We start from the raw sequence: 27,135 nt of genomic DNA on the forward strand, positions 1-27,135 counted from the left end.
CCACAATGTGACTAGACCATATGACCTTACTTTGAGGGTGCGACAAACTAAACAACCACCTGACCAAGCCTAGTTACGTCAATAAAGATTAACATAAACTAAGGACTGGGGCGACCACCACTGGTGGAGACCCAACACCCATAAAAACAACACATAAAATATTTAAAAACACACAAAACAAAACTAAAGGATAGGATGAGAGTCGCTTTCTGTTCCCAAGATCGTATTTATGGAAACGTATGGTCCCCAGCGCACAGCAATTCTCATAGGACGTTTTCACTTCTGTGAGATAATGAGAAGCAAAGACAGAATTGCTTCGCCAAAAGTGGCACCCAGAATGTCATTGAGAGACTGGTTTTTCTGGAAGGCCACTGAGGTAGCAATGGCTCTCACTTCGTGAGCCTTGACCTTCAAAGTTCTCAAATCCTCGTCTAGCACACACTGGAATGGGCGTCTATGATGGTGCTTCGTAAAAAAGAACGCCAGGGCATTTTTCGAGAGAGGTATATCAGGCCTCTTAACCGAGCACCAAAGATTGCTAGAAGGACCTCTACAATCCTGGGTCCTCTGCAAATAAAATTTCAGAGCCCTGACAGGACACAGGGTTCTCTCAGGTTCTTGTCCAGTGATGTTCAGTCAAGCCCTTAATTTCAAAGGACCTGGGCCAAGGGGAAGACGGGTTTTCATTCTTGGCAAGAAACATAGGGCTCAGAGAACAGACAGCATCAGGCCCTCTGAAACCTATAATCTTGCTGATCGCTTGAAGTTCACTAACTCTCTTACGCGTCGCCAGAGCAGTTAGGAAAATAGCTTTCTTGGTTACATCTTTGAAGGAAGCAGAATGTAAAGGTTCAAATCTCTGGACATCAGGAATTTTAGAACGACATCTAAATTCCAAGAAGGTAACTTAGGGAGGCTACCTTAGACGTCTCAAAAGACCTAAGAAGATCATGAAGGTCTTTATTGTCCGATAAGTCAGGCCTCTATGCCTAAAGACCGTTGACAGCATACTCCTATAGCCTTTGATGGTAGGGACTGCCAGCTTCAAATCCTTTCTCAAATAAAAAGGAAGTCCGCTATCTGGGACAGAGAGGTTGTGGTAGAGAAATTCCCTTAAGTTTACACCACTTCCTGAAAATGACCCACTTAGACTGGTACACTGCGCTGGAAGAGGCTCTCCTGGCGTTAGCGATCGCTTTAGCCACTGGTTTAGAAAAACCTCTCGCTCTGAGCAACTTCTCGATAGTCTGTATGCAGTCAGACTCAGAGCGGGAAGGTTTTTGTGGTACCTCTCGAAGTGGGGTTGTTTGAGAAGATCTGTTCTCAAAGGAAGCGTTCTTGGAAAATCCACACCAGAGAGACATGACCTCTGGGAACCACTCTGCTGAAGGCCAAAAAGGAGGCGATTAAAGTCATTCTCGTCCCTTCTGAGGCTACAAACTTCCTGACGACTTCCCCAGAATCTTGAATGGGGAAAGGCATACAGATCTAGACCCTTCCAGTCCCAGAGAAAGGCATCTATTGCTAGGGCTCCCGGGTCGAGAACTGGAGAGCAGTAAAGGGGCAGCCTTGTGGTCCTTGAAGTTGCAAAAATGTCCACCAGGGGACGTCCCCAAAGCTTCCAAAGCTCCTGACACACTTCCTGCGTTCAGAGTCCATTCTGTTGGCAGAAGCTGATGCTGCCGACTGAGAAGGTCCGAGCGTACATTCTCGACCCCTGCTACAAAACGAGTGAGAATTGTCACCCGAAGAATGTGCCCACAGCAGGATCTCCTTGGCGATCAGGAACAGGGACCGAGAATGAGTACCTCCCTGTTTCTTGAGGTACGCCAGGGCCGTGGTGTTGTCTGAGTTGACTTGAATTACCCGGCCTGTAACTTGATCTTCAAGAAGAACTGAAGAGCCAAGAAGATCGCTTTCAGTTCTTTTAGATTTATGTGCCAGGACACCTGTTCCCCTTTCCAGGTGCCTGACACTTCCTCCCCTAGTGTTGCTCCCCATCCCGACATGGACGCGTGGGAAAACAACACTAGGTCGGGGGTTCTGAAGATAGAGAGAGACCCCTTCTGCCAACTTTAAGGGATCGAGCCACCACCGAAGATGGTCCTTGACAGAGAGAGAGATCCTGAGAGACTCCTCCAAATCCTCCTTGTTCTTCCAGTTGTCCGCAAGAAAGAACTGTAGGGGTCTGAGATGCAACCTCCCAGGGAAACAAACTTCTCCAGTGATGAAATGGTCCCCAGCAGACTCATCCATTCCCTCACCGAGCATGTTTCTTTCCCCAGGAAGGCCGAAACTTTTACTAAGCAGTGCTGCTGACGTTCCTGGGATGGAAAGGCTCAAAAACCGCTGAATCCATCTGAATCCCCAGATAAAGAATGGACTGAGAGGGGATCAGATGAGACTTCTCTAAATTCACAAGAAGTCCCAGGGACTTTGTCAGCTTCAAAGTTGAATGTAAGTCCTCCAGACACCTTTGTTCGATGTGGCTCGGATGAGCCAGTCGTCCAGATAGAGCGAGATCCTCTTATACCGGCAAGATGAAGCCACCGGGCAACGTTCCTCATCAGGACTGTGAACACCATAGGAGCTGTACTCAGTCCGAAACAGAGAGCTCTGAACTGGTACACTCTTCCCCCCAGGACAAATCTCAAATACTTTCTCGACTGAGGATGAATGGGGACATGAAAATAAGCGTCCTGGAGGTCGAGAGAGACCATCCAATCGCCTGGTCGCAGCGCATTGATAACAGACTGGGGCGTTTCCATTTTGAACTTTTCTTTGACGACAAAATTGTTCAGTCTGCTGACGTCCAGGACTGGTCTCCACCCCTGACTGTTTTGGAACCAGGAAGAGACGATTGTAAAAACCTGGAGACTCCAGATCCAGGACTGTTCGCTCTATGGCCCTCTTCTCGATCATTTCTTCCAGCAGATCTAAAAGGATCTGTTGCTTCTCCGACGGTAAGAAGGCGACAGATCTCTGGGAGTTGAGGACAGGGGTTTTGAGAACGGGATCCTGTAACCTTTCATTGAGGGACCAGGAATCCGCCATTGAGGACCAGGAAAAACAGGAGAAGCCTGGCTCCTACTGGTGTCTGGAGGTGGAGAAAGTCACTTCTTGCCCTTTGGGAAGAAGGGGCTCCGCCTCTGGAGAGACCTCTTCCTCGCGAAAAGGGTCTAGAGGAGGAAGATCTCCCACGAAAGGGCTTCTGTCTCTTTGAGGGAAGTCTCTTGAAGACGTGAAGGGACACTAGGACGTCTGGAAGACTGAGCAAGGAGATCCTGAGTAGCCTTCTCCTTAAGGCTGGAGGCGAGATCCTTGACAAGCGGCTGGGGAAGAGATGGCTAGAAAGAGGGCAAAAGTAACTCAGCCCTCTGAACAGGAGAAACCGACTTGGCAGCAAAATTGCAGTACAAAGCCCTCTTCTTTAGGAGGGTTGTACCAAAAATGAAGCCAGTTCATCAGCGCCATCCTGACGGCCTTGTCCATGCAAGACAGTACACTGGACAGCTCCCAGAGAAATAGAATCTGGACTACGAGTCCTTAAGTCCAAGGCCCCAAGCACCAGTCCAGAAAGTTAAAAACCTCCATAGACTTGAAAAGGCCTTTCAGATGGTGGTCGGTCTCAGAAAGAGTCCAAGACACTTGAACCGAAGAAAGAAGAGACCTCCTTGAAGCATCAACGAGGCTCGCAAAATCGCCTTGAGAGGAAGAAGGAACTCTTGAGCCAATTTCCTCTCCCGTCTCATACCACATTCCAGCTTTCCCTCACAATCTAGACGGGGTAGAGCGAAGGAAGATTTTCCTTGAGACTTCCTATCTTCCATCCAAGAGTTGACTCTCTTGAGAGCTTTTCTAGTAGCCAGAGAAGTCTTCATTTGTAGGAAGCCTTGCGATTTCCTCACCTTTGAGGAAGCTAACTGCGAAGGAGGGGAAAGAGGAGCAGAAGGCTGAAATTTATCTGGAAAAAGTTCCTTCAAGCATGCTAGCCAAAACCCGTAGTCGGAGAAAGACGACAGAGGGGGCTGCTCCTGTTCTGCAGAGTCCGACTCCTGAGACAAACCAGCCTCTTTGACAGGAGCGACAGGAGAGTCTTCCGGGGCTAGAGGGAGACTAAGACCTTTGGGTCCACCCGCCCAGAGACCTCTTCTCGTGGAAGAAGCAGAAAAAAATCCGGAACAACTCGGAAGAAGCATCCTGCGAAACGTCCTGACGAGCCGCCCTGAAAAGCGCCTGACGAACAACCCTGCTTCCCCGTCCTGCTTCACTTCATAAGCAGCCGAAAGCGTCCTGAAGAGCGCCCTGTCTCACAAGCTGCCGGCGTCCTGGCGAGAGTCCTGACGAGCGACCGAAGCCAGCTTGACGAGAGTCCTGAAGAGCGTCATGCAGAGATCGGGAATAAAGAGAAGCGTCCTGGGGAGCGCCCTGCCGAACGTCAAAACGAGCGCGAAGCAGGAGGAGAGTCAAGAAGAGCGTCTTGGCGCGAACTCTTACTAGCGGCAAGCCGAGCTGCAAGAGGAGCATCCTGATCAACCAGCGCGTCACGACGGGGCAAGGAGAGCTGATGATCCGAAGAACGATGAGGGCGACTACGAGAAACCGCAGGGGAGAGAGACGAACGAAGAGAAGGAGAGGGAGACCTCTTAGATCTCTTAACTGGCAGCGACAAATCCTTACGGCGCCTACGAGGCTCCTTCTCCTTAGCAGCGAGAAGGGAAGCTAACTGCCGCTGCATATCCTGGATAAGACGCCAAGGAGAGGAAGCCCTCTCAGGAGAAGGGCTGCTCTTATGAGAAGAAGAGGGGAAGGAGACGTCCTCCTCCTTCTACCAAGGGCGACAGGAGCTCTCTTCTTGGTGCGGCTGGGGCGTTCAGCAACCCTCCCTCCGAAGAAACCTGGTCCTCTTCTGCGGCAAATCGCGCAGCCAGTCGGGAGAAGATTCCAAAGCACGAGAAAGAGGAGAAGAAGCGTCCTCTTCAACGCTCCCTCTTGAAAGGACGAGAGTCCAACCGAGAACGCGACCCCTTAAGGGGAGGGCGCCTCGGAGGACGAAGCAATCCTTAAGGATCGTGCGCGAGCACGATCCTTGGCAGCCTGGGAGACGTCAACAAGGCCTGCCGAAGGGACGCCAGATCGGTGGGGGTCCCCGTAACCCTCTTGCGACTTTCGACATGCCCATTCCCTAAGTCCTGGGAGTTCGGCAGAGGCCCAGGCCTAGAGGCATTATAGGGCCGATCTGACGCCCCTCCACAACACTGGGGGGATCACTACACTTCACTGCACTTTCGATCGCCAACACCTTAGACTCCAAAGTACGAATGGAGTTTAAAATCTGCAGCAAGGGCATTACCTTCCGCAGACGCAATCACTGGGTTGAAGGCGACTCTACAGGAAAGGAGAAGCATTAGTAGGATTAACAGGAGATAAATTAATACCCTGACTCCCACCTACAGACACACTCCTGGAGGAAGACCTCCTACACGATCACGCTCTAGCTTTATGAACATAAGAATCGTAAGCCTTCCAATCAGAATCAGGCAACGATTCACACTCCTTGCAGCGATCATCCAACATACAGACATGCCCTCTACATCTCATGCATACTGTGTGAGGGTCTACCGGGCTTTTGGTAACCTCACCTTACACTCCTTCACAACACACACCCTGAAACTAGCAGAACTAGAACCAGACATCTTGTTCAAGAAAAGCCAAAACCAAAATCAAATCAGTCCATAGAAGCGTATGCCTATCCACAAAGCCAAAGTCAAAAACCAAAAGACAATCAGAATACTCAGTGGAAAAGTTTACGAAATCCAACGGCGGAGGTATTGACAACAGGTGTTGACAATACCGGCGACAGAGAAAATCTGAATAGAAAATGGGAATGGTTCCTGATACCTGCCTCCCAGCGGCGGGAATGGGTACTAACCACCTGGCCCATCTGCGTGTGCCGTAAGTTTTTGAATTTCTGTCGGTCCCTTTCGGAGAATACAGCTATATATATATCTGTCAGGTAAGTGTCATGAACAAAGTAAACTTTCAATGAATATGTAACAATAAATTATCTATTTTAGAGAAGTTACAAAGTAATATTACATCATAGCAACATAAATTATTATGCTTTGACCACTGCTCTGACATTCATCATTTTTACCCTGAACATAAAAACCATTTACCATGAACACTTGAACAGATTAAACAGAATAACGAAAAAACCATTTCTTTCACAAAGTAACCTGAATAATAGGAGGAAACCTTGGCATTTTTTCCTTTGGCTCTCTACCAAATATGCAGAAAATCAAACATGAAAGAGTCAGATAGAGGGAACCAGGAAGAATCAACAGGCAGAGATAAGGATGAGTCAGCAGATGGGGGAGAAGATGAAGACAATGAAGTAGCTAGCAAAAGAAAAGACAACTGTCTTTAGCTGGCACAGGATAAGACCAGTGAAGGTTTTTGGCAGAGAAAAAACAAATAATGTCAGTTTATAGAGACAAGAACAAGTCCTACTGATAAAGAAGTGAGGGGGACATGGAAGTTTCAACTAACAAAAGAGATGTGGAAGACCAAGCTGACAGAGAAGACAAAACAGGATCAGCAGGTGGAGGAAAAGAAGCTGTGGAACAGTCACCTGGCAGAACAAAAGATAACCAGGCATAGGAAAACCTATGAAGGATGTATTGTGGCGGAGAATATGAGGAAGTCACTTTGTGCAATATCTGATGAATTACGCATCTTTCTTTCCTCTTCGAAATATTTGCATTTCATGCATCAGCTAGATTAAAGTTGTTTGTCATTTGTGTTCAGCTTGCAAGGAACTCATTTTTTCAATAATTTTTACTTCCATGACCTTTTTATCAAAATTTCTGTATGTACAGTATTTCATAAACTTTGTCTGAAGCACCATGTTCACCTCCACAGTTGGCCCATTTTGGACTGTTGTTACATTCTCCATGAGACTCTTGGCTGCATTTCACACATATTTCTGATTCAAATTCTAATTTCCATTTACTAGATGTGATTACCTACATGCCCAAACTTCTGGCAATAAAAACAACAATGAGGGGATGGAATATGAGGGTTCACTTTTATTTTGTACCATGCTGATGATACTGTTTCTGGCAGTTTCTGGTTAAACATCAGTATCAACGGTAGCTATGGATAGAGCACTCCATTGTACTTCTTCATTATTCTCTTTGCCTCCAAAAGATTTTACTCTTTAATTTCCCATAGAAGTTTTTCTTCTTTAAATTCTAGTAGAAGTTTTTCTTCTGACACCTTCATCAAATCCTTAAAGTAAATTACTCACACTCTGTACTATAATTGCAAGTTCTGGGGTGTACAGCTAACTTTGTAGTCATTTACTGTTTCCATTTTTTTATTCTTTGTTTTCTACCTTTCTACAAAAGGTTTGTGCTTTTATCAAAACCTTTCCCTTACCAAACTCATGGCTAACATTCTCTGCTAGAACACTCAATACATATCAACAACGAAAGACATCTTCAAAATTTAAACTGACATTGCAAGGATGTTCCACATCCACAGATGACCAAAAAGCCTTGCTTGATCTCGCCCACTTGCTCCCCAATGGGTTTATCAACCACTTGAGATTTTGATGACAATTATAGTCATCATTCATTTCTTAACCTAGATATTCTGATAACACCTATGGTCATCATCGAAAGATATTTTTTTAATAAGTTTACCATAAATCATACAAAAGCATCATAACAAAATTTTAATATGGCTTGTATGGAGGCTTGCAGTTGTCACAGAGACTGGTAAATATTCTAGTTTATAGCAACTTAAAAAAAAAAAGATACGTAAACCCTTGTTCCACACAGCAAACTTCCACCACTCAAGTATATCTAATTTATTTTTGAATGTGCTTTGTAGTATCATATTTGGCTCAAATAGTAATGAATTTCATATCACTGGAAAGGCAATTTATTATACTTTAACACTGTCTAGACAAAAATAGGATATCTCTTTTTTTTTTCCAATTTAAAGTAAAATTTTATTGAAAAGTAACAAAAATATTTTCATTACAGCTAATTTTGATACGCATGATATCAATGTTTTTAAAATTTTTTGGAACTTTCAAACATATCATAACAACTTTCAACTCTTTGGCTTCAAACCTGGCACCAAATTTATTAATATAGCATAAAGTGTAATGTTACTTTGAGCAATATAAGAAAATTACTGCTTAGCATTCTTGCTCCGTCAGTGAACAGCGAGTGTTCCGGAGCAGACAGATTTTAACCTCCCACCCAAAATCCTCATAGGGTTTAACTACTGAATTTAGTGTAATGCTGTTCCACATCAGCAGAAGACAAAAAAGTTCTTCTTGATCCTGTCCACTTAATTATTAAGCCAACAGATTTGGTGTCTCCCAAAGAAGATAGATACAAATAAAGAATTTATTCCTACAGTAAAAGCATGCTCTTTGGAAATGAAAGGAAGGGTTCTAGAGGAAGATGACCTGGCTGTATGCAAATTCTTGATCACCTTTAACCTTGCATTAACCACATTTGTCACGGCAGGTCTAAGAATAGCCTGCAGAGGAGCCAAAAGACCAGTATCAATATGTACATGATCTCAAATCCTGAGTATCAGAAACAGACAGTCAGGGAGTAACTCCATTTACCTCTTTATCAATGAATGATAGAGAGAAGGAAAACATTTGGAATAGGGGTTGATTTGAGAAGGTTGCACATGAAGAGCAGTCTGAAGCATTTTTACCTAAATGTCATTTTCAAAAGTGAAAAGGACATACCATCTGAAGAACTATAGCCCACCCTCAATATGTCTATTGTTCATAATATGGTACTGTATACTGAATATTACTTTACTTACTTTGGACTTTTTTCCATTTCTGGTATCTTTTCCTGAAGCCAGCCAATATACTGAAAAAAGATAAAACCATCCATAAGTGTATGTATTGTATATATATAAATATACTGTATATAAGTAATCCCTCTATCTGGATTAACTGAGCCAAGGGCTCGTCAGATAATGTTGAAATCTGGCTAATGGCAAGTAAAAAAACATAGGGGCGTGCAAGGACAACGCCCTACCCTTCCTTACCTAGTGCTAAACATTTAATATTGTTATAAACAACAAACATCACACTTTAATCTGAAAACTTTATGCAAAAAGCAATGAGCCTACCTTATTTTCCCATATTTGTAACAAAATAAACTCCATAAGTACACTTAAAAACAAAAAAGCAATTCCCTTTTATCTCATACCATACACAGTTTGTTAGGCTACCCATTTTTCATTTGCAGCCATAAACACTAAATATGCTTAGAAACAACAACTATCACACTTTAAACTGAAAACTTTATGCAAAAGCTATTATTTACCTTATTTTCCTATATTTGAAAAAAATAATCTGCATAAATTACCCTTAAAAACAAAACAAGCAACCTCCTTCTTTTTCTCTCTTTTGCAGCACAGTACTGTAAAATACATTGCATTGTTCATAAAAAAGTAAACCCCTTTTTCTCTCAACACAACATGATAATTTACAATATAAAAATATTTTAACCTTGCTCCATCCTCTCAACAATTTCCAATTTATGTTTAAGGGTCAACACCTTCCTCACCCTCTTAGGACGAGGTCGGGCCATGCACAAAATCAATAGCACGACACACAAGCACGACCTGCAATACTGCAGGTGATGCTAAGAACACCACGCACTCCACAATAGGCACACTGAACGCAGTCCACTCAAAATCAGTTCAAACACATGACTGCTCAAGCACACTAGGGAACTACGGTCTTTGTTACCGAGTGGAATGCAATGATGCTTTCCAGATGTAGCCAATTAGCATGCGTTAGGTTTATGATGGTATGTCTATCAGCCATTAAAAAAAAAAAAAAAAGACATAGTAGTAATCCTTCAGTTATCCGAATTAATAGAGCCAAGGGTCCATCAGGTATGGGTGAAATCCAAATAATGGCGAGTAAAAATATCTAGGGGTGTTCAAGGGCAACTCTGTACCCTTCCTCACCTAAACTTATCAATACCACTAAACATGCTGATGAACAACAACCATCCCATTTTAAACTGAAAACTTTATGCAAAAGGCAATTATCTACCTTTTTTCCCCATATTTTTAACAAAATATACTGCATAATACATTTTTAAAAAATGCAACCCCTATTTTTCCTCTTCCTAGTGAATGACACAGTTCAGTGGGTATATAGCCTACCTATGTTTACCCACAGCCTACCATGGTTTTGTGACCATTAATATATTTTTACACCGCAACTTCCTTATCAGTTGTTACCATATTGTATTACCATACACAAGATAAAAATGTGAAGGCTGTGTGGGAACTATAGACCTGGGCTAGCCCAGGTATTACACTTGTGAGAGAAGTGCAAAATAATGAGCAGGAAGACAAGTACTGCTAGTTTATTGATGAAGCGAGCTTTTTTGAAAAACAGGGTTTTCTCGTGCTTCGCAGAGACCGTGGGTACAAAGATTTACAGGTGACCTGAGGTCAAAATAATTCTCTAGAAAAAGAGGACAGGTTCATACAGAAAACATCATGATCAGTAATGTCTGATGCATAACATAAATACTTCGTTACATGTATATAAAGCATGATCATTTGGAAAGACAATAAAATATACAATTTACATACAATTATGGTGATAAACATGTGTTCTGGCCGACCCCAGGTCGATGTGAAGGCACCGCAGAAAATGGGATGTTCACTATAGACAACGCATTGAGCGGGGCTTTACACACTCACAGTATCCATTTGCAAAAATCAAATAGGCTATTACAGCTGTATTTAAGATAAAGGTAATTGTAATGAAACTGTTACCCTATTTACAGAAACCATTTTTGAATACTGTATTATTATATTGATATATCATCATCGTAATGTGTATAAAAAACCAATCGTCCTGCCATCTGTAATGTTTACGTTCTCATTATCAGCTAATTCAGCCTACTACTGAAAGAATTAGGAAAATAGTTTTTTAGTTGCTAAAAGAAACAAAGGTATTAATGGAATTACTATTTTTGTACATAAAAGTAAAATGGGTATACAAAGGCTTGCCCCCCTACAAAACTGTGTATGTCAACTGTTACAGGGGATATTAACTGCTCACAAGGATGGCACTGCCTCTTTGAAATGGGGCTGCTCATATTTTTTCAAGGTGGGTATAAGAAAGGTGGTTGCATCTGGAATGGGAGGAAATTGACTACTGTAGTTGGTATCTTGTCTTGGCCCTGGAGCTCGCCTGCCTAGGCCACGCCCCCTTTACACCAGGGCTGTGCATTGACATTAATTCGTCTGCTAAACGGATGAGGATGTCATAAACAAATTTCCTTATGTTTTTCTGATTTATATGGCATGTAGCAATAGCACAAGACACCATAATTTAGCTGTGTTAAAATGTCAACACAGTTAAAAAACCGCCTTCCTGCTTTGACAACTGACAGATGATGAGCATGGTATAAATAGGGTGGAGCTTAGTGACGTCATAGCTAGCCAATCAGGACATAGAAGAATTTTTCAATTATGGCTTGTTTTTTTATTGTTTTTTATTTTTTTATCATTGTCAGTATCAGCATCCGGAGTGCAACAAAAAATCTACCTTTTGTTTAACCTTGCGAAGCTATTTTCATCATCATGAAACTTAAAAAACAAACAGGTAAAAATCATACCGTATTTTGGTTTGTGTTACCACAGCGCTCCATGTGGATGACGCTACCTCTTTCTCTAGATACCTCGATATTTTTTCTCCATAGTACTAAAATAACAAACAAGGCACCCCACAAAGCAACAAACAGGAAATCAATCAAAATGAGCATGCTACTCATCCATGCTTCTCAAATGAAGCCATGGCACTCAAGTGCAGCACATCTGCCCCATATGCCAGCTGAAGATTATTATTATTATTATTATTATTATTAAAACAGTTAAACCACACCACTGAGGTGATTATCAGCTTTCATATGGCTGGCCAAAAGGATTAGAATGAAATGGAATACCAGATCTAGGTCATAGGCTAAGCACTGGGACCAAATAGGTCATTTGGTGTGGTGACGAATGAAAATGAAATTTAATAATGATAAAAATCAGAATAAGTTCAGTATGATTTGAAAAATTCTTATTTTTTTCATAAAGTGCCCAAAGGGTTTTTGTATTTTCATTATCTATTTATTCATTTTTATATTTTATCACTTAAATCACATTTCTTCATGAATATTAAAATTAGAATAGTAGCTCACCGAGGTAACAGATTAAAGCCTCTGAGCCTACACCGCTATAAAAGAAACTCTGATATAAATAAAAAAATAAGTATACCTTAGTTTTACCAGACCACTGAGCTGATTAACAGCTCTCCTAGGGCTGGCCCGAAGGATTAGACTTATTTTACGTGGCTAAGAACCAACTGGTTACTTAGCAACAGGACCTACAGCTTATTGTGGAATCCGAACCACATTATAGCGAGAAATGAATTTGCGTTGTATATATATGTGAAAGTGTGTTTTTGCTATAAAATAAAGGTATATTTATAACCTGTACCCCTTGAACTACTGTAAAATGCTTATAACTGCCTTTTTTAACATTTCACTGCCTATTTTAATAGTTCAAACAAAAATATACTATAAATTATCATACTAAAACAATTTAATATTTCAAACAAAAATACACCCCAAACCATCATCCCAAAACACCCAAAGTCATCTTACATTACCCTCCTTCAACTGTTGCTCCTAAGTATATACACCCCAAAATGCTTATAATAATGATTTGCTCATTTTAAAATACTATTAATATTAATATAAAACACAGCAAAATATCTATTACTGTAATACAAACTAAATATATGTCTTACAGAAGTGTGACAACTAATCAAGTTAGCCCTGTAATACATAAGCATAGTCATTTTCTCTCACAGGACTGTTCCGCTTTCTTTCTTCGCTATAAAGTGTACAGTATATTTATACAGTATAAACAAACAGAACCCGTAAAGTAAGATAAAAACCTTATTAATATAAACTGCAGGACAGTAAAAGCTTTACCATAATTTTTAGAGTTGAAAGAAATGTAAATTAATAAAGAACAGTAACAATAACAAATTTTACCTAGTTGTACAATAAACATGGAAAACACTTGAGTAAAATAATAAATAAAAATCACTGAAATTAGCCTAAGCTCAATCCGGAGGTGAAAACCCTCAAATCAATATTTCCATTTCGCACCAATATATCCAGAAGTACAATATACCATGGTCCGTTATCTCGGTGTGCTACTAATTGAAAATGTTGAAGATTCTGATAAAATTTCTGTGATAGATTTCTTTCCGAAACTTGATGATTACTGTTGGTTATCCAGTACATTCACACAACATATGTTTAAATGTTATTATCACTTTGCATTCTGGGCATTTGGGAACAGGGTTATGTGGGCTGAAGTATCTTTTTAGCTAGTTTCAATGACAGATTCCACTCAAGTTGATGGATACTCATAAAAAAAGAGGTCAAGGTTGTCATTTCCGTAAGAACAAATAGCTTTTGTTACGTGTGTATTCACATCTTCTGTGGATGTGATTAGACAAGATGGAGAGTGACGCGGCTGCTGAAGGATCGCCTCCTTCAGCCATTGTTTCATCTTCTGAGAGAAAGCACATGTGCAGGTCTCACAGTTCTAGTAATATCCCTCCTAAGAGCTAGAAGGATTTGAGAACAATATAGAGGACATATGAAGCCAGCAAACACTTCTTGTCCTTCTCCCTTCACTTGCCAAACTTCACTGATACAGCAGATCCCAAATAGCACACTCCTTACATGGCCCATTTTATTTGATGCACATACCTGTACTTACTGTTCTTTCTGTAGGGAGAAGTCCTGCACTAGGACAGGACATGAACTGTCCATAAGGATGGTGACATCCCTTGCAATGGCATTGGTCATGTTTTTTCTCAATAGTGAAAAAACAAATAGCAAGGGAACAAACAAACAAAAAAACAGACAATCAAAAAGAGTAGGCTACCCAAGTTTCTCAACTGAAGTCAGGGCAGTCGAGTTCAACACATCTATATTAAACAGCAGCTGAAGAAAAGGCTATTAGTGTTGTAGTGTCAAAAGGTGAGTGAGCGCAACTCACCCATTCACCACCCCCATCTCCACCAATTAACTACCTTTTTACCAAGTTTCAACAACTGATTCCAGCTCCCAGTGAAGGATACTTCTACATAAAAGATGAAGGTTTATATTGAAACAAACAGCTTTTGTTAACTGTGTATTCAAATCTTCTATGGATGTGACCTTCCAAATAGGGCAATGAATTTACAGTAGATCTATTGTTGTGATCCACACTGGGAAGGTTTCATTCTCTTATTTCATGTGTATGCCCTACAATTCATGCATTAACCATTTTCTCTAATAATTTGTATAAGCAATTTGGTATGGAAACTAGTTAGGAATTGTTTATATTAATTAGGTCTTTGCCTGGTTTGGATATGGTAATAATTATGGCATACTCTAAGTCTTCAGGGAACAAGTATCTGAGCTACAATTGATTATGAAATTATAAAATGTACGATTTAGCTTTAGTGCTAGATATCTAATCATTACAAAACGTTATCTCTACAAGAAGCAGATTTGTTAGTTTGAAAGGACAATCTAATTCTTCATACTGAATTTTCTATTGAAATATATATTGTCCATCATTTTAAAAATTACTGGGTTTGATTCTAAAATGGTTTTTATTTTACAAAAATTTTCATCTACATTCTTGTTTCTGCTTCATTAGCAAAAACTTCTCCTACTTGGCTTATTTCTTAAGGATCAAGAATCTCATTTGAATTTTTTAATGCTGTATCTTGATGATGTGACAACTGTCCCATTTATTTCCCTGAAGATTTGTCTTGCTTTTTGTACAGCACTGATGGAAATATCCAATACATATTGTCTCCCTGTAGAGCTTTGTGACAATTACTCAAGGTGCTCTTGATATCTAACCCCATGTTATTTGAGATATTGTTGTTAATAAACATTTGGGCCAACATTCAAACTCCTCAGTGACGTCCCTCTAAGTGCAGCAGTGTGTGAGGGCACAACAAAGGTAACAACTACCGACCTTTTTACACCTAAACATGACTTTGCTGGAACCAAAGATTATAAAAAGTTCTTAAATTTCCAGGTCCTCTTCAGTGTTCACTCTCACGAAGGTGTCATCTATTACTAGTGATATTGGGGAGGATACAGGATCTTGCTAAAAGTGCTGTCTTCAATGGAGCCCATACAGAAATTTGCAAATAAGCCCCCTAATAGGGATTCCATTGCCAAGTCATTAATATGACAATAAGATGCCACCTGTGGATGGTACGATTAGGAAATTTATGGACAGCCCAAGCACTGGGGCCCGAAGGTCATTCAGTGCTATTCAACAAAAAGGTGATGTAACATGATATAAGAGATGAACACTGAAAATGGCAAAAAGGTGTGCATGATGTAACCAGTCCATTTATAAAATTTATGTGATCTCACATCAGGAAGAGTAAAGATCTGCAGAGCAGCCACAAGTTTTTTACAACCTATCTTAGATATCCTGCCTTGCATTTGCTTACTGACATTCTTGAGGATAGTATCCTTAGTCACCACCCTAAGTTACTCAAAAATTGAAGGAAGATCCCTCAAATTTGTTGACAGAATGTGGCTCAGTGGCTGACGTCACTTCAAGAGGTTACAATCACTTCTCTTACACAATGACCTCACAAATCCAGTCAAGAACCTCATTTAAAATAATGTCTCTCTGAGGTAAATCAAAATATGCTTCATTATCTGAAAGTTAGGAAATCATGTATCCAAGAATCTAAAAGACTTGCAGTTTCTCTTCCTAAGAATGATTAAATACATCAGCTATTGGAGATCCAGTTTAATTTCTCCAGAGTAGAGAGACTGGACAGCACTGCATTCTGCTGTGCAGTACTAATAGACAATACAACAGGCTAGGAAACAACTACTATTGGTGATAAATTGGTCACTGGCATTATATGAACCTGAGTCAGATGTAAAGCGTGAGCTCCACACTACACCACGCTCATCAAATGTGAGTCCAGAAGGAGAACAGGTGAGCAAGCTGTGCATGGCTCAAGACCTACAGCTAATAAATGTTGTCACTGACAGGTATACTAGAGGCAGGAGCAGCCAGTGTGAGCACTGTTATGTAAGGCTTGGTGATGAAACAACTCTTAATTATGATTTGAAGCAAATTCATGAGACTTTGATTGACTGAATACAGCAGTAAGGGCACTGCTTAACACACAATACTTGTGGGTATGCTCTGGAAGTTGAAGGCTCCTAAAGAGGAGACCTAAAACTACTGAATCCTGTAAACCTGTTAGACATAATGAAATAAGAAAACTACACTGTCTTCCTAAAGCCTCCTGGGACTCAAATGCAAATCATTTGTAGAAAGGCAAGATTGGATTAATCCTGCAGCACAACTTACCTTGAGTCAATTGCTTTTTTGTTTAGCTGCTCAAGATGTGTGAACATTCACCCTGCAAAGAATATTTCAATTAAGAGGCAGGCTCAAGGCGTTGTTTACAGGTGACTGGATCATATCTAACGACTCTTTTCAAGATCTGATACCAGCTGGTGCCACAAATTCACTAGACTGGCTCAGAGCAGCGTTGATTGTACTGAGCAAAAGCTCAAGAAAAATAAAACTACAATCATTCTAAATAAAGAGTTGCACAAATTCTCTGCCCCTGTATTAGTCCAGAGCACCTTGCCAGCCCTAAGAGCACATCTCGTCAAAGATCGAGGCAAGCACAGAAACCTGAGACACTGACCGAAGACAGTTTAAGAGCTGGTAAAGTGCCTGTATCATAAGAGGTAACTCTATGCTACTTCAAAAAACCAGGAAGACAAGAGCTAGCAGACTTAAGAGAAGCTTTATGCACCAGAGTAAGAGAAATCTCATCAAAACATTTTAATTGAAGAAGCTGAAATACTCGAAGATAACAGAGACCTTGTCTCTAAAGGACCTCTTTCCTCCATTAAATCTGGACAAAATGAAGTGCAATGCTCCAGCAAACACCAAAATAATGAAGGAGACTCCTCCGATTCAAAACACTCTTTTGTGCCAGAGAAGGAGGCAAGGTGACAGCAGCCAAATACTTGCAACAAATCTCCAGCTAAATTGAAAGGAAGGCAGGGAAACAGTCTGAAGTGGCTCACCTGAGTTGACACAAGAGATGACTAAGCTTCAGGCACCAAAGAAAATGGGAAAGCTGGGAGGAGGGGGGGATGAGGAGTAACGGTGACACTTCAACACTGCTGCCTCATCCAAAAGTGACTCAACAGACTAAGAAGCACTCCCAGATGACCCATCCTTCCTTAGAAAGCAAAGCATATACAACAGCATCTAGATTAGAAACAACAGAAGATTCTGTAACATGTAGGACTGGAAAGAGAAACATTAACAAAGTCAGAAGGAAGAAACTCACCAACAGCAGAAGATATAGCAGGGCAAGTACAGACAGGTGCATTTCAAGGAGAAAGAGGAATAGCAGACAGGGTTTACAATGAGAAGTAGATTTGTAAGAGAATGGTTTAACTATCAAATGAATCAACACAATATAAGAATTACAACAACTCACAACAGACACACTTTTGATAGCATAGCCACTTTTCATCCTCAAAGGAGTTACACTCTCTTCCTGAGGCAGGGGATGGGGTGGAATTCTGCAAACAGCAATGGGGCACACGGAAGATTTTGGCACCAAAAAACCATTTAGAAGAGAATGGTTTAACTATCAAATGAATCAACATAATATAAGTATTACAACAACTCACAACAGGCACACTTTTGATAGCATAGCCGCTTTTCACTCAAAGGACTTACACTCTCTTCCTGAGGCTGGGGATGGGGTGGAATTCTGCAGACAGCAATGGGGCACACGGAAGATTTTGGCACCAAAAAACCAGTTGCTTTGGGCAGATGAAACTCAGTATCAGAGTAAAGACTATTCATATATGAGAAGGAAAACTCTAGAATTAAACTATGGAGGTAGAGCCAAGAGAATGACTGTTGCTCACTACCAGGGCACACTGGTGATGGACACGGCTATGAAACTCAGCTTGGGGTTCAATATCAGCTAAACTGCAAGTTTAGTAACCGAAATGCTATCAAATCAACCCCAAAGAAATTAGATAGCAGCACCTGAACTGACAGGATGTGCCAGCGCGGGAGAGCCGAGCCAAGGATGACGGGGGCTTTAACGTTATCTGTATGGTGTACAGATCGCACAGGATTTAAATGATATTGGATGAATGATCTGGTTAGGTGTAGGGCAACAGCTCGAACCTAACTGTGTCCCATACTTGCAAGTGAGCAACTTTAGGTGGCAAAAGGATAAACCTTCGGCCAGCTCTATTTAAGTTCAAAGTATTTTATCATGGATGCCAAACCAAAAATGCAAACTGGCTGGAGTAAATGTTGTCTTTGTCAAGAGGACAAAAGTGATGAAACACTAATTTCACCTCTTAGCTATTTCAAGGGAGACAGGACTCTGCTGGATATGTTAATCTTGCAAAAAATATACTATTGTTTCAGTCTCTTATTGCTATATCCATACCATTTGATCCAGCATGGTTAGATGATGGGGAAGGCATAGAAACTACATTGATATGAAATAAAGCAAAATATCATAACAGCTGCAGACTTTTGTTTAATAATGTCAAACTGAAAAGAGCACAGGCACAGAAGAAAACTGTGGAAAGAGATTAAGAACCTCAAACCCTCCAAAGGTACAAAGCTTCTTGTGTGAAGAAGAGGATGAAATATCAAATTTAAGACAAGCAATGACAATGCAGCCGAATGAAAAGCTCAGTCAATGTGCCAAGACCCTAAACCATGGAAAGCTCTTTACAAAGTTGAGTGCTGGTGATGTTGTTGCCCAAGAACTGAAGCATCACCCACGATGCTTGGCAGACTTATACAACTCAGAGAGAACACATCTGAACCCAATAAAGCAAGAGGAGAATTGCCATGATCAATGGAAAGAATTATAGCCTGTGGCTTTTTCTGAACTTGTTATCTACATCATTGATAGCAAGGTTACTAATACAGAAACATCACCAGCAATATTCAGACTTGCTTATCTAGCGCCGGCTACAACAACTAGGTGTAGACTTCCCAGACATCAATATCACCAGGTTAAAAGAGCAGTCACTCTCTAGGATCCCTGAGCTTGAGGCCCATAGGAAAAGGCGTGATGTTCTTCTAACATTAAGAAAAGACATTGGCACAATTCTGTCTGATGCTAGCAAGTACAATATAGCTATTCATCTGGCTAAAGCTGCAGATATCATTCGAAGAGAAATGCTTGCTCATAAGATAAAATTCACTCAAGATTTACAAGAAGGACTTGGGCAGGGAGCTGTTCTACAGGCACTTCTACAGTTTGTTTGCAGCATTGAGCATGGTGTTGACATCAGGTCCCATCCGGACCATGGTGTAGAACTGTCAGATGTTGCTATTGCACAACTTTTACAATAAAACCGCTACTCTAAGTATACTGAAGGACCAAAAACCTGCAGGCATGCAAAATACCGTGAAACACATTTTTCCATATATGTCGGGATGAAAGTGTTTGCCAAAACAAGAAAAAGAAAATTAATTGACAAGTCTCATGAGTATGGAATTAGTATATCATATGACAGAGTGTTGGAAATATCAGGGCAGTTAGGTGAGAGTGTAGTAAAGCAATACGTGGAAGATGATGATGTGTGTCCACCTATTTTGAGAAAGGGACTTTTCACAACTTCTGCTTTAGACAACATAGACCACAATCTAACAGCCGCAACAGCCAGTACATCCTTCTATGGTACAAATATTTCATTGTTCTAGCATCCAAGTCCAGAGGAAGAATGGGAAGTATGAACATTGCCCAGTGTTATAAACAGTCGAACCAAATACGTTCCTGATCTTCCTGAGACATTCACGAACATCCCACTGGCCTTCTTCCACAAAAAGAATCCAGAACTGAACACCATTGATCATGTATCATTGCCAGACCCCAGTCTTCTCCAAAAAGAACTCAAGCTTGAATGTGAATGGTTAGAAGAGGTCCATGACACCACAGATGTTGATGATCCATCCAATGCAACATGATCAGCCCATCAAGACGAACAAGACTGATTTTTTCAGTGCAGGGACCAATCTGAGACAAAGCTACAAGTGGAGGATGGTCGTCACCTGTTCTCTCACCTTTTCATCTCTTGTCAAAACCAAGGATGTGATTTACAAGAATTTTTCAAGCATGAGAACTAGTCTTGCCCTCCATCTCTCAGCAAGAATGGTAAACCGCGCTCATATATGAAGTCAGATCTTGTGAATATTCTCCAAGATAGAGTCAAGATTCTAGAGACAAGCCAGAATCTGATGTACTCATTGTTGATGGGGCCTCACTGGTGAATGTAGTTACTCCAAAAACACTTCACTGGTGAATGTAGTTACTCCAAAAACACCTAAGACATTTGATGAATATGCCAAAAAGGATATTCTTCCCTTGTTAGAGCACTACAGCAACAATCATAAGGGAACTGATATCATTTTTGATGTATACCAGGAGACCAGTCTGAAGTCAGAAGCCAGATCAAAACAAGGAAGGGCCATCAGGAAGAGAGTTACAGAAAAGAGCAAAACACCATAAAATTGGAAGAGTTTTCCTCGTAACAGCACAAACAGATCAGAACTCTTCCATTTACTTGCTCATAACATAGTTAGAATGACCACAAGCAATGCTTGTGACTAGAGAGGAAAATGTCCTCATGTGTACCAATTAAACCAACATAAGCATGGAGGAATTGACTCCCTGTACTCATGAAGAGGCTGACACAAATATTTCTACATGTCTGGTATGCAGTTAGGGAGGGCAACAAGTCTCTGATAATTGATGCAAATGACACTGACATAGTGGTAATTGCCATATATCTGATGCCTTTTCTCACCGCAATGGGACTCGTGAAAATGTGGGTCCAATTTGGCAAAGGAGAGCACACTAGGTGGATTCCTATACATGATCTTACGTCTACTCTTGTACCAGAGAAGTCCAAAGGAATGTTGTTTTTCCATCCTTTCACTGGGTGCGATGTTGTATCAGGTTTTAATGTTAAAGGAAAAAAAGACAGTTTGGCAGACATGGAATGTCTTTAATGAAGTTTCAGCTACATTTGTAAAACTCAGTTGAGGAGTCTGATTTACAAGTACTGGGGCAATTTGTAGTTCTAATGTATGACAGGTCTAGCATGACCTCAACAGTAGACAAGGCTAGACTTGATCTCTTTGCCTGGAAGCCTGGAAGCAGAGGTCATATGACTTAATCCCGCAAACTAAAATGCACTAAGGGAACGTGTAAAAGAGCAGCCTATCAGGCAGGTCATATCTGGGGATAATGTGTCAAATGTGATCCAGAACTTCAATGTCCTTCTAGGTGGGGATGGAAGAAAGAGGATGACAATTGGAGAATTGTGTGGACCATACTTGAACTGATTTCTAAATGCTCCCAGGAATTGACTAAATGTGGATGCAAGACGGACTAAGGTGGAAGGTGCACTTGTAAAAAGACAGGATTACACTGTACTGCACCCTGTAGCTGTCAATGCCATGCATTTTCAGGAGTCTAAAACACTGATGTTCAAAATGACAGAAGGATAATAGATGCTAATATACTCATAATCATAATTCTCAAGTTTGGACACAGTTAATAATGAGTTAATATATTTGTCACTTACATATTTTTTTCATTATATCTATGAACAAATGGCAGTGTGTCTTCGACTTACAGTGGGGGATCCGTTCCAGCGCCGCGCCAGAAGTTGATTTCCACCAAAGTTGATTTCTCCATTATCGGCGCTTTAACGGTGCCATAACTTGAGTTATGGCGTCATAACTTTGATGTTGCACCAAGTTACAATGCTGTAAGCACCATTAACTTGCTGCCTATTCTTCCTGTTAGTACTGTCAACAACGCCATAACTTGATGCAACATCAAGTTACAGTGCTGTAAAACGTTGCTAACGGCACTGAAAAAGCACTGTAAGATTGAATCATCATAAGTCGAGGATGTGCTGATCATCAAATGAATGATTGTATGGTTTATCTGCTTCACTAATATGTCAGCCATCTTCCTCATTGCACTCTGGTCTGTCCAAGAGTTCACTAATCCCTAATTTCTGCTCCAGAAATATGTTTGACTGTCCATTTGTCGATCATCATAACACCACTCAAGCTAAGTACATAGTTTTAAGACCCAGTGAAGAGTTTTATTTCCTGAAAGTTTTAATGGGTAGACTTATTTTTGTTGAAAGTGGGAGCCAGTAGGTCTCCTGCCAGACAAAAAGTTAAGAGCAGATCGCTAAGCTATGCTGTAATTTTCATACTGTTTCCTCCTGTCTGACAAAGCAATACAGTAATTATCATTAATACATTAATGTTAGACAATTTTGTTATTGAAAAACATTAGTCAAAGGGTAAATCAGGTTAGCCTATCTCCTTGCTTATGAAACCTAGCCATGATAGTAGTTCCCAATCATGTTTGAATTATAAGGCTTGGTTTTACTAAAGGGTAATAGTATTTCCTTTGTAGTATTTTATAATCAAACTAAATAGATTTTGTTACATAAAAAGTTCTCCAGTTATTCTTAATGTTGTCCTTTTCAAGTGTAAAAGAAAATACACTCATGCAAATCTACTCCCAACGGACATCACTCTGCCGATAGTAATGTCATAGGTTTTGAGAAAAATTTTTGTGATGCTTGTCATTTTCCTATGGGAATGAAAAAGTACTTTTTTCTAATGGTGAGGTTTGCTTAACAATTTAAAATCTTAGAGATATTGGTTTTATATAAATTTGGTATATTAATTCCAATAAATGATGATTTTACTTATGTACTAACTAATGTAGACTATGACCTTTACCTGGAGCTTGGGAATACACCACGTACTCAAAAGTTATGAAATGTATAGAAATACATTACGCTGGGTAACCATTTATATTATTCTTAGAGTTTAGAAGCATTTGAGGGTAAATCCTTTAAGGCAATGTTTTTGTAGTAATTGTGAATTAATGTTTTAATACATTGCCGTACTACTATTTTATGGATATGACCCATTGATCATGTTACCTTACGTCATACTATGGACATGTACTTGTGGCCATGTCAGCGTGTTTTAATTTGAAATGTTTGCTGCTTATATAGTGATACAGGTAGCTAACACTGGGTAGTTTTAATAAACACTTGTTCCTTTTATCATTACTGGGCTATTATTATACATGACCCACAGATTGCCTGCGCCACAGCAAATTGCTCAATATGCTTTTTGCCTGTTGAAATGGCTCATAACTACCTGCCATGAATCAGCCCCTGAAGGAATAAAGGAGAATTTGGTTGGTTGCCGGACATGTGTGAAATATGAAACATGCTCTATGAGTTATAGGTTTCAGTAGGAGTACGGAAGGTGACTACACTGTTCCAGCAGAACTCTGGCAGTGTGTTTCCACCCCTCTCCAAGCAGAATCCATGTTTGGGCCAATACTCCAAAAGCATCAGAATCTAAGGACTCCCACTTCAACTCTTCCTGTGGAGACGAAGAGTCTTTCCTTAGGAGAGAGGTCACTGAGACCCGATAGTAAGTGGATGTAGCCAATGAAATGTCCCTTCTGAATCTGGATGATCTCGAGGACAGTCTTCTACTTTACATGAGAGAAATACCTCAGATCAGTAGCATAGCTGGGGGGGGGAACAGGGGGCACGTGGGCCCACTTATGGTCTGAGTTACTAAATGACAGATCTAGGGAAAAAAAGCTAAAAAAATAGAAAAAGTGACGAATATCATACGAAAAAGGGCAAAAGTTTAATGGGATAAACCAAACAGATAATCCACCCAAGTCACAAAAGATTAACAACCTACGAGAGAGAGAGAGAGAGAGAGAGAGAGAGAGAGAGAGAGAGAGAGAGAGAGAGAGAGAGAGAGAGAGAGAGAGAGAGAGAGAGAGATGGCAAACCCACTTAGGGGAAAACAACATCACATGCAGTAAAAGTTCTCCCCTTGGAGACACATTACGTATAACTTTCAATGGGCCGGGTAGCGATGATCTCAACCTCCCCTCCTCTAAAAAGTTTAAAAAAAAAAACCAGACCCATCTTAAAAGGGGGGGCCACAGAGAAATATAGGCAGTCCCTGGTTATCAGCGATCCAGTTTTACGGGACTTGTCTAGCAACAAAAATCAGCAATTTTTGGTGCAGGAAATCACCAATTTCTGCTTATCGGCACCGATACATACCTAACAGAGGTGCTGATAACCACAAATCACTGATTTTCGGTTATCATCACTCCGTCAGAATGGAACCCCCGCCGATAACCGTGGACTGCCTGTACTTGCCTTATTTATTTTATGGGAACTCAGGAAGGAAGAAATTTAACTGGTGGCCTACCTACAGTAGATGACTGGCTAATCTGGGGAGCCACCAGAAAAGAGTGCTGATGAAACCTGAGAGTGGTAGTCGACAGAATCCAGTCTAAAGGTCTCCAAACAAATAGGAACAATTCCCACCTTATATCCAGCAGATGTTTTCTGAGGCAAGGACTTTTTTGGGATACTCTTCAGACTGGCTGTCTCTTCCCAACAGCACTCAAACCAGAATAAGGAAGGACCTGAGAAGATTCCTTGCACAGCCCAGCTTTTCAAGATGACAACTGGAATGAAGTCTAGGCCTGTTACAGCTTGCATCTGTGGTAGATCTAATCATAAGATGGCGACTGTAGGAGTAAACAAGAGTGTGGCTTTCACATGCCAAGAATAGGGTTTGTGATAGCCTTCATCGGAGATTGGGAAGATACTCCCCTCTGTGGACCTGGAAGGGTCCTTGGCCAAACAGGTCGACCTGACTCCACCGTCCGTATGAGTCATAATACTTATGGATGCCTCCTTGACAGGTTGGGGGCCATTGGGAGGATCATCAGGTAGCGGGAAGATGGTCACCTGTTCTGTGGGAGTGTCATATCAGCTTTCAGAAGCTGTTGGCTGTCTTTCCATCTCAGATAACTGAAGCCTCCAAAAGGGACCAACATTTTGTTGGTCCTAGACAACACAACTACAATTTCTTATACCAAGAGGTTGGCTCAAGCTCGGCCCCCTTAGATTAGTAATTGCCAACAGGCTTCCACATCTGGAAGTGGACCTGTTTTGTCACATGCAAGAACCATTAACTTCCAGTGGTGTGTGTGTCTCTCTGAACCTGGACATTCAAGCAATAGCAGAAAAAATGAAGGACGACATACCTTTTTCTTCCATTGTCCCAGATTTTGAAAGATTTGAACTACAGTAAGTACTAGCTTTCTTCAGAACACCTTACCTAGTGGCCCTGAATTAGCTGAACTGTAACTGGTTCCTTTTTTCTTCAACAACAGGTGAGAGAATAGATTTGATTCCCGTCCACTGTTCTACCCCAGAAAGGAGAAGTCGTCTACGCTTCCTCTTTTCTGAGCCGTGACCTTCATGTGTGGATTTTTTAAAATCTAGTCTACCATGAAGATTATTTACCTAACATTACCAGGTATCTAGTGCAAAACCTATGAACTTCACCTATCTGACATACCAGTCCCTATGGAAAATGTGGTTAGATTACCTCCACACTGAGAGCCCAGTTAAAATGTGTTGAAACAGTTTTACATTTTATTTATTTCTTTTGAGACCAAGTGCCTTGCTATTACAACAACCATGGCACACAAGGCAGCATTGTAAGAACCCTTGCTTTATGGTTTTGGAATTACAGTAGTTCTAATGTAGAAATTGTTAATTCCCTTTTCCAGTCTTTTGCACTGCAAAGGTCAGTTCCTGCAAGGCCCCCCATTACCCAGTCCCTGAATAAAGTTCTTAGACTCCTGCTATCCCTTCAATTCGGTGGGCCAAATACAACTTCAGCTCATATGCTCCAAAAGGTAGTCTTCTTGACTGCTTTGGCATAAGGAGAGCGGATTATTGTACTGGGCTCTCTTAGACAGTAACAACATTTCATCACTCATAGACAGTTGTCATTTGCTGTTATTTCCTGGCCTATCATTCCTGGCCGAGAATACAGACCTTTTAAAGGGAAAATCCCTATTCTGATAAGGGAACTCAGCATTTCAGATCAAATATTATTCCCAGTTCAAGCACTCAAAGTTTATCTAGATGTCGCAGCAAACATCCTAGTTGGTTCCATTTTTCCTACATCCTTGCACATTCTCTCTACATAAGCTGGGAATTATTCTAGGGTCTCATTAAAAAGGCAGACCCTCACTCCTTCCATAGGTTGCATGACATCCAAAAGGAGAGTATATTTTTAACTTTCTTCAGAATTTTTCCTTTGAAGAAGTCTCTGAGTGTATGGAGTGGTTATTAGAGGCAGTATTCCTGAACTGGGGAAGGCACGATAATCTAACATCAGACCTGATATAGTTAGGTAAGTCACTGTAGAACCACAACGGACAATACATGTATAGGTCTGTGTGTTTCCTGTTCTTTATTGCCAAACCCTAATGAATAACCAGAATAATGAAAATGGTTGATAACCTGTGACTTAGATAGCCCTTCGTTGGCTGAGTCGGTTGAGCTTCAGACTGTCACTCGATGGGCCGGAGTTCAATTCCCCCAGCTGGCTGATGAAGAGTTAGAGGAATTTATTTCTTGTGATAGAAATTCATTTCTCGCTATAATGTGGTTCGGATTCCACGTAAACTGTAGGTCCCATTGCTAGGTAACCAATTGGTTCTTAGCCACGTAAAATGAGTCTAATCCTTCGGGCCATCCCTAGGAGAGCTGTTAATTAGCTCAGTGGTCTGGTAAAACTAAGGTATACTTTTTTACCTTAGATAAAAAAATTCCTGAAACACTATTGCCATAAGAGTATTGGTCATGCTGAGATATTGCCAGGGAAGGCACAATAATCTCGCAGCCAGATCTGACATAATTAGGCAAGTCACCTTAGAACCACAAAGAATAATGCATATATACATCTGTATGTTTTTCCTGTTCTTTACTACCAAACCCTAATAGGTAACCAAAATAAAGAAAATGTTTAATAACTTGTGGC

General features: G+C 40.8%; 1 protein-coding gene across 2 annotated transcripts in view; it reads right to left on the minus strand.

The window, feature by feature from the left end:
- The window catches only part of LOC136833769 (NADPH-dependent diflavin oxidoreductase 1), an 81,481-nt gene that overhangs the window by 42,764 nt on the left and 11,582 nt on the right, over positions 1-27,135 (minus strand). The window contains exon 2 of one of the 2 annotated variants that reach the window (XM_067096017.1): positions 8,863-8,912. The exons of the other annotated variant lie outside the window; for it this stretch is intronic. Coding sequence (XP_066952118.1) covers positions 8,863-8,912 — 50 coding nt within the window. The remainder of the gene's footprint in view (positions 1-8,862; positions 8,913-27,135) is intronic. 2 annotated transcript variants of the gene reach the window in all.

The sequence above is a fragment of the Macrobrachium rosenbergii genome, chromosome 52, assembly GCF_040412425.1.
Source record: "Macrobrachium rosenbergii isolate ZJJX-2024 chromosome 52, ASM4041242v1, whole genome shotgun sequence".
In the NCBI taxonomy this organism is placed as follows: domain Eukaryota; kingdom Metazoa; phylum Arthropoda; class Malacostraca; order Decapoda; family Palaemonidae; genus Macrobrachium; species Macrobrachium rosenbergii.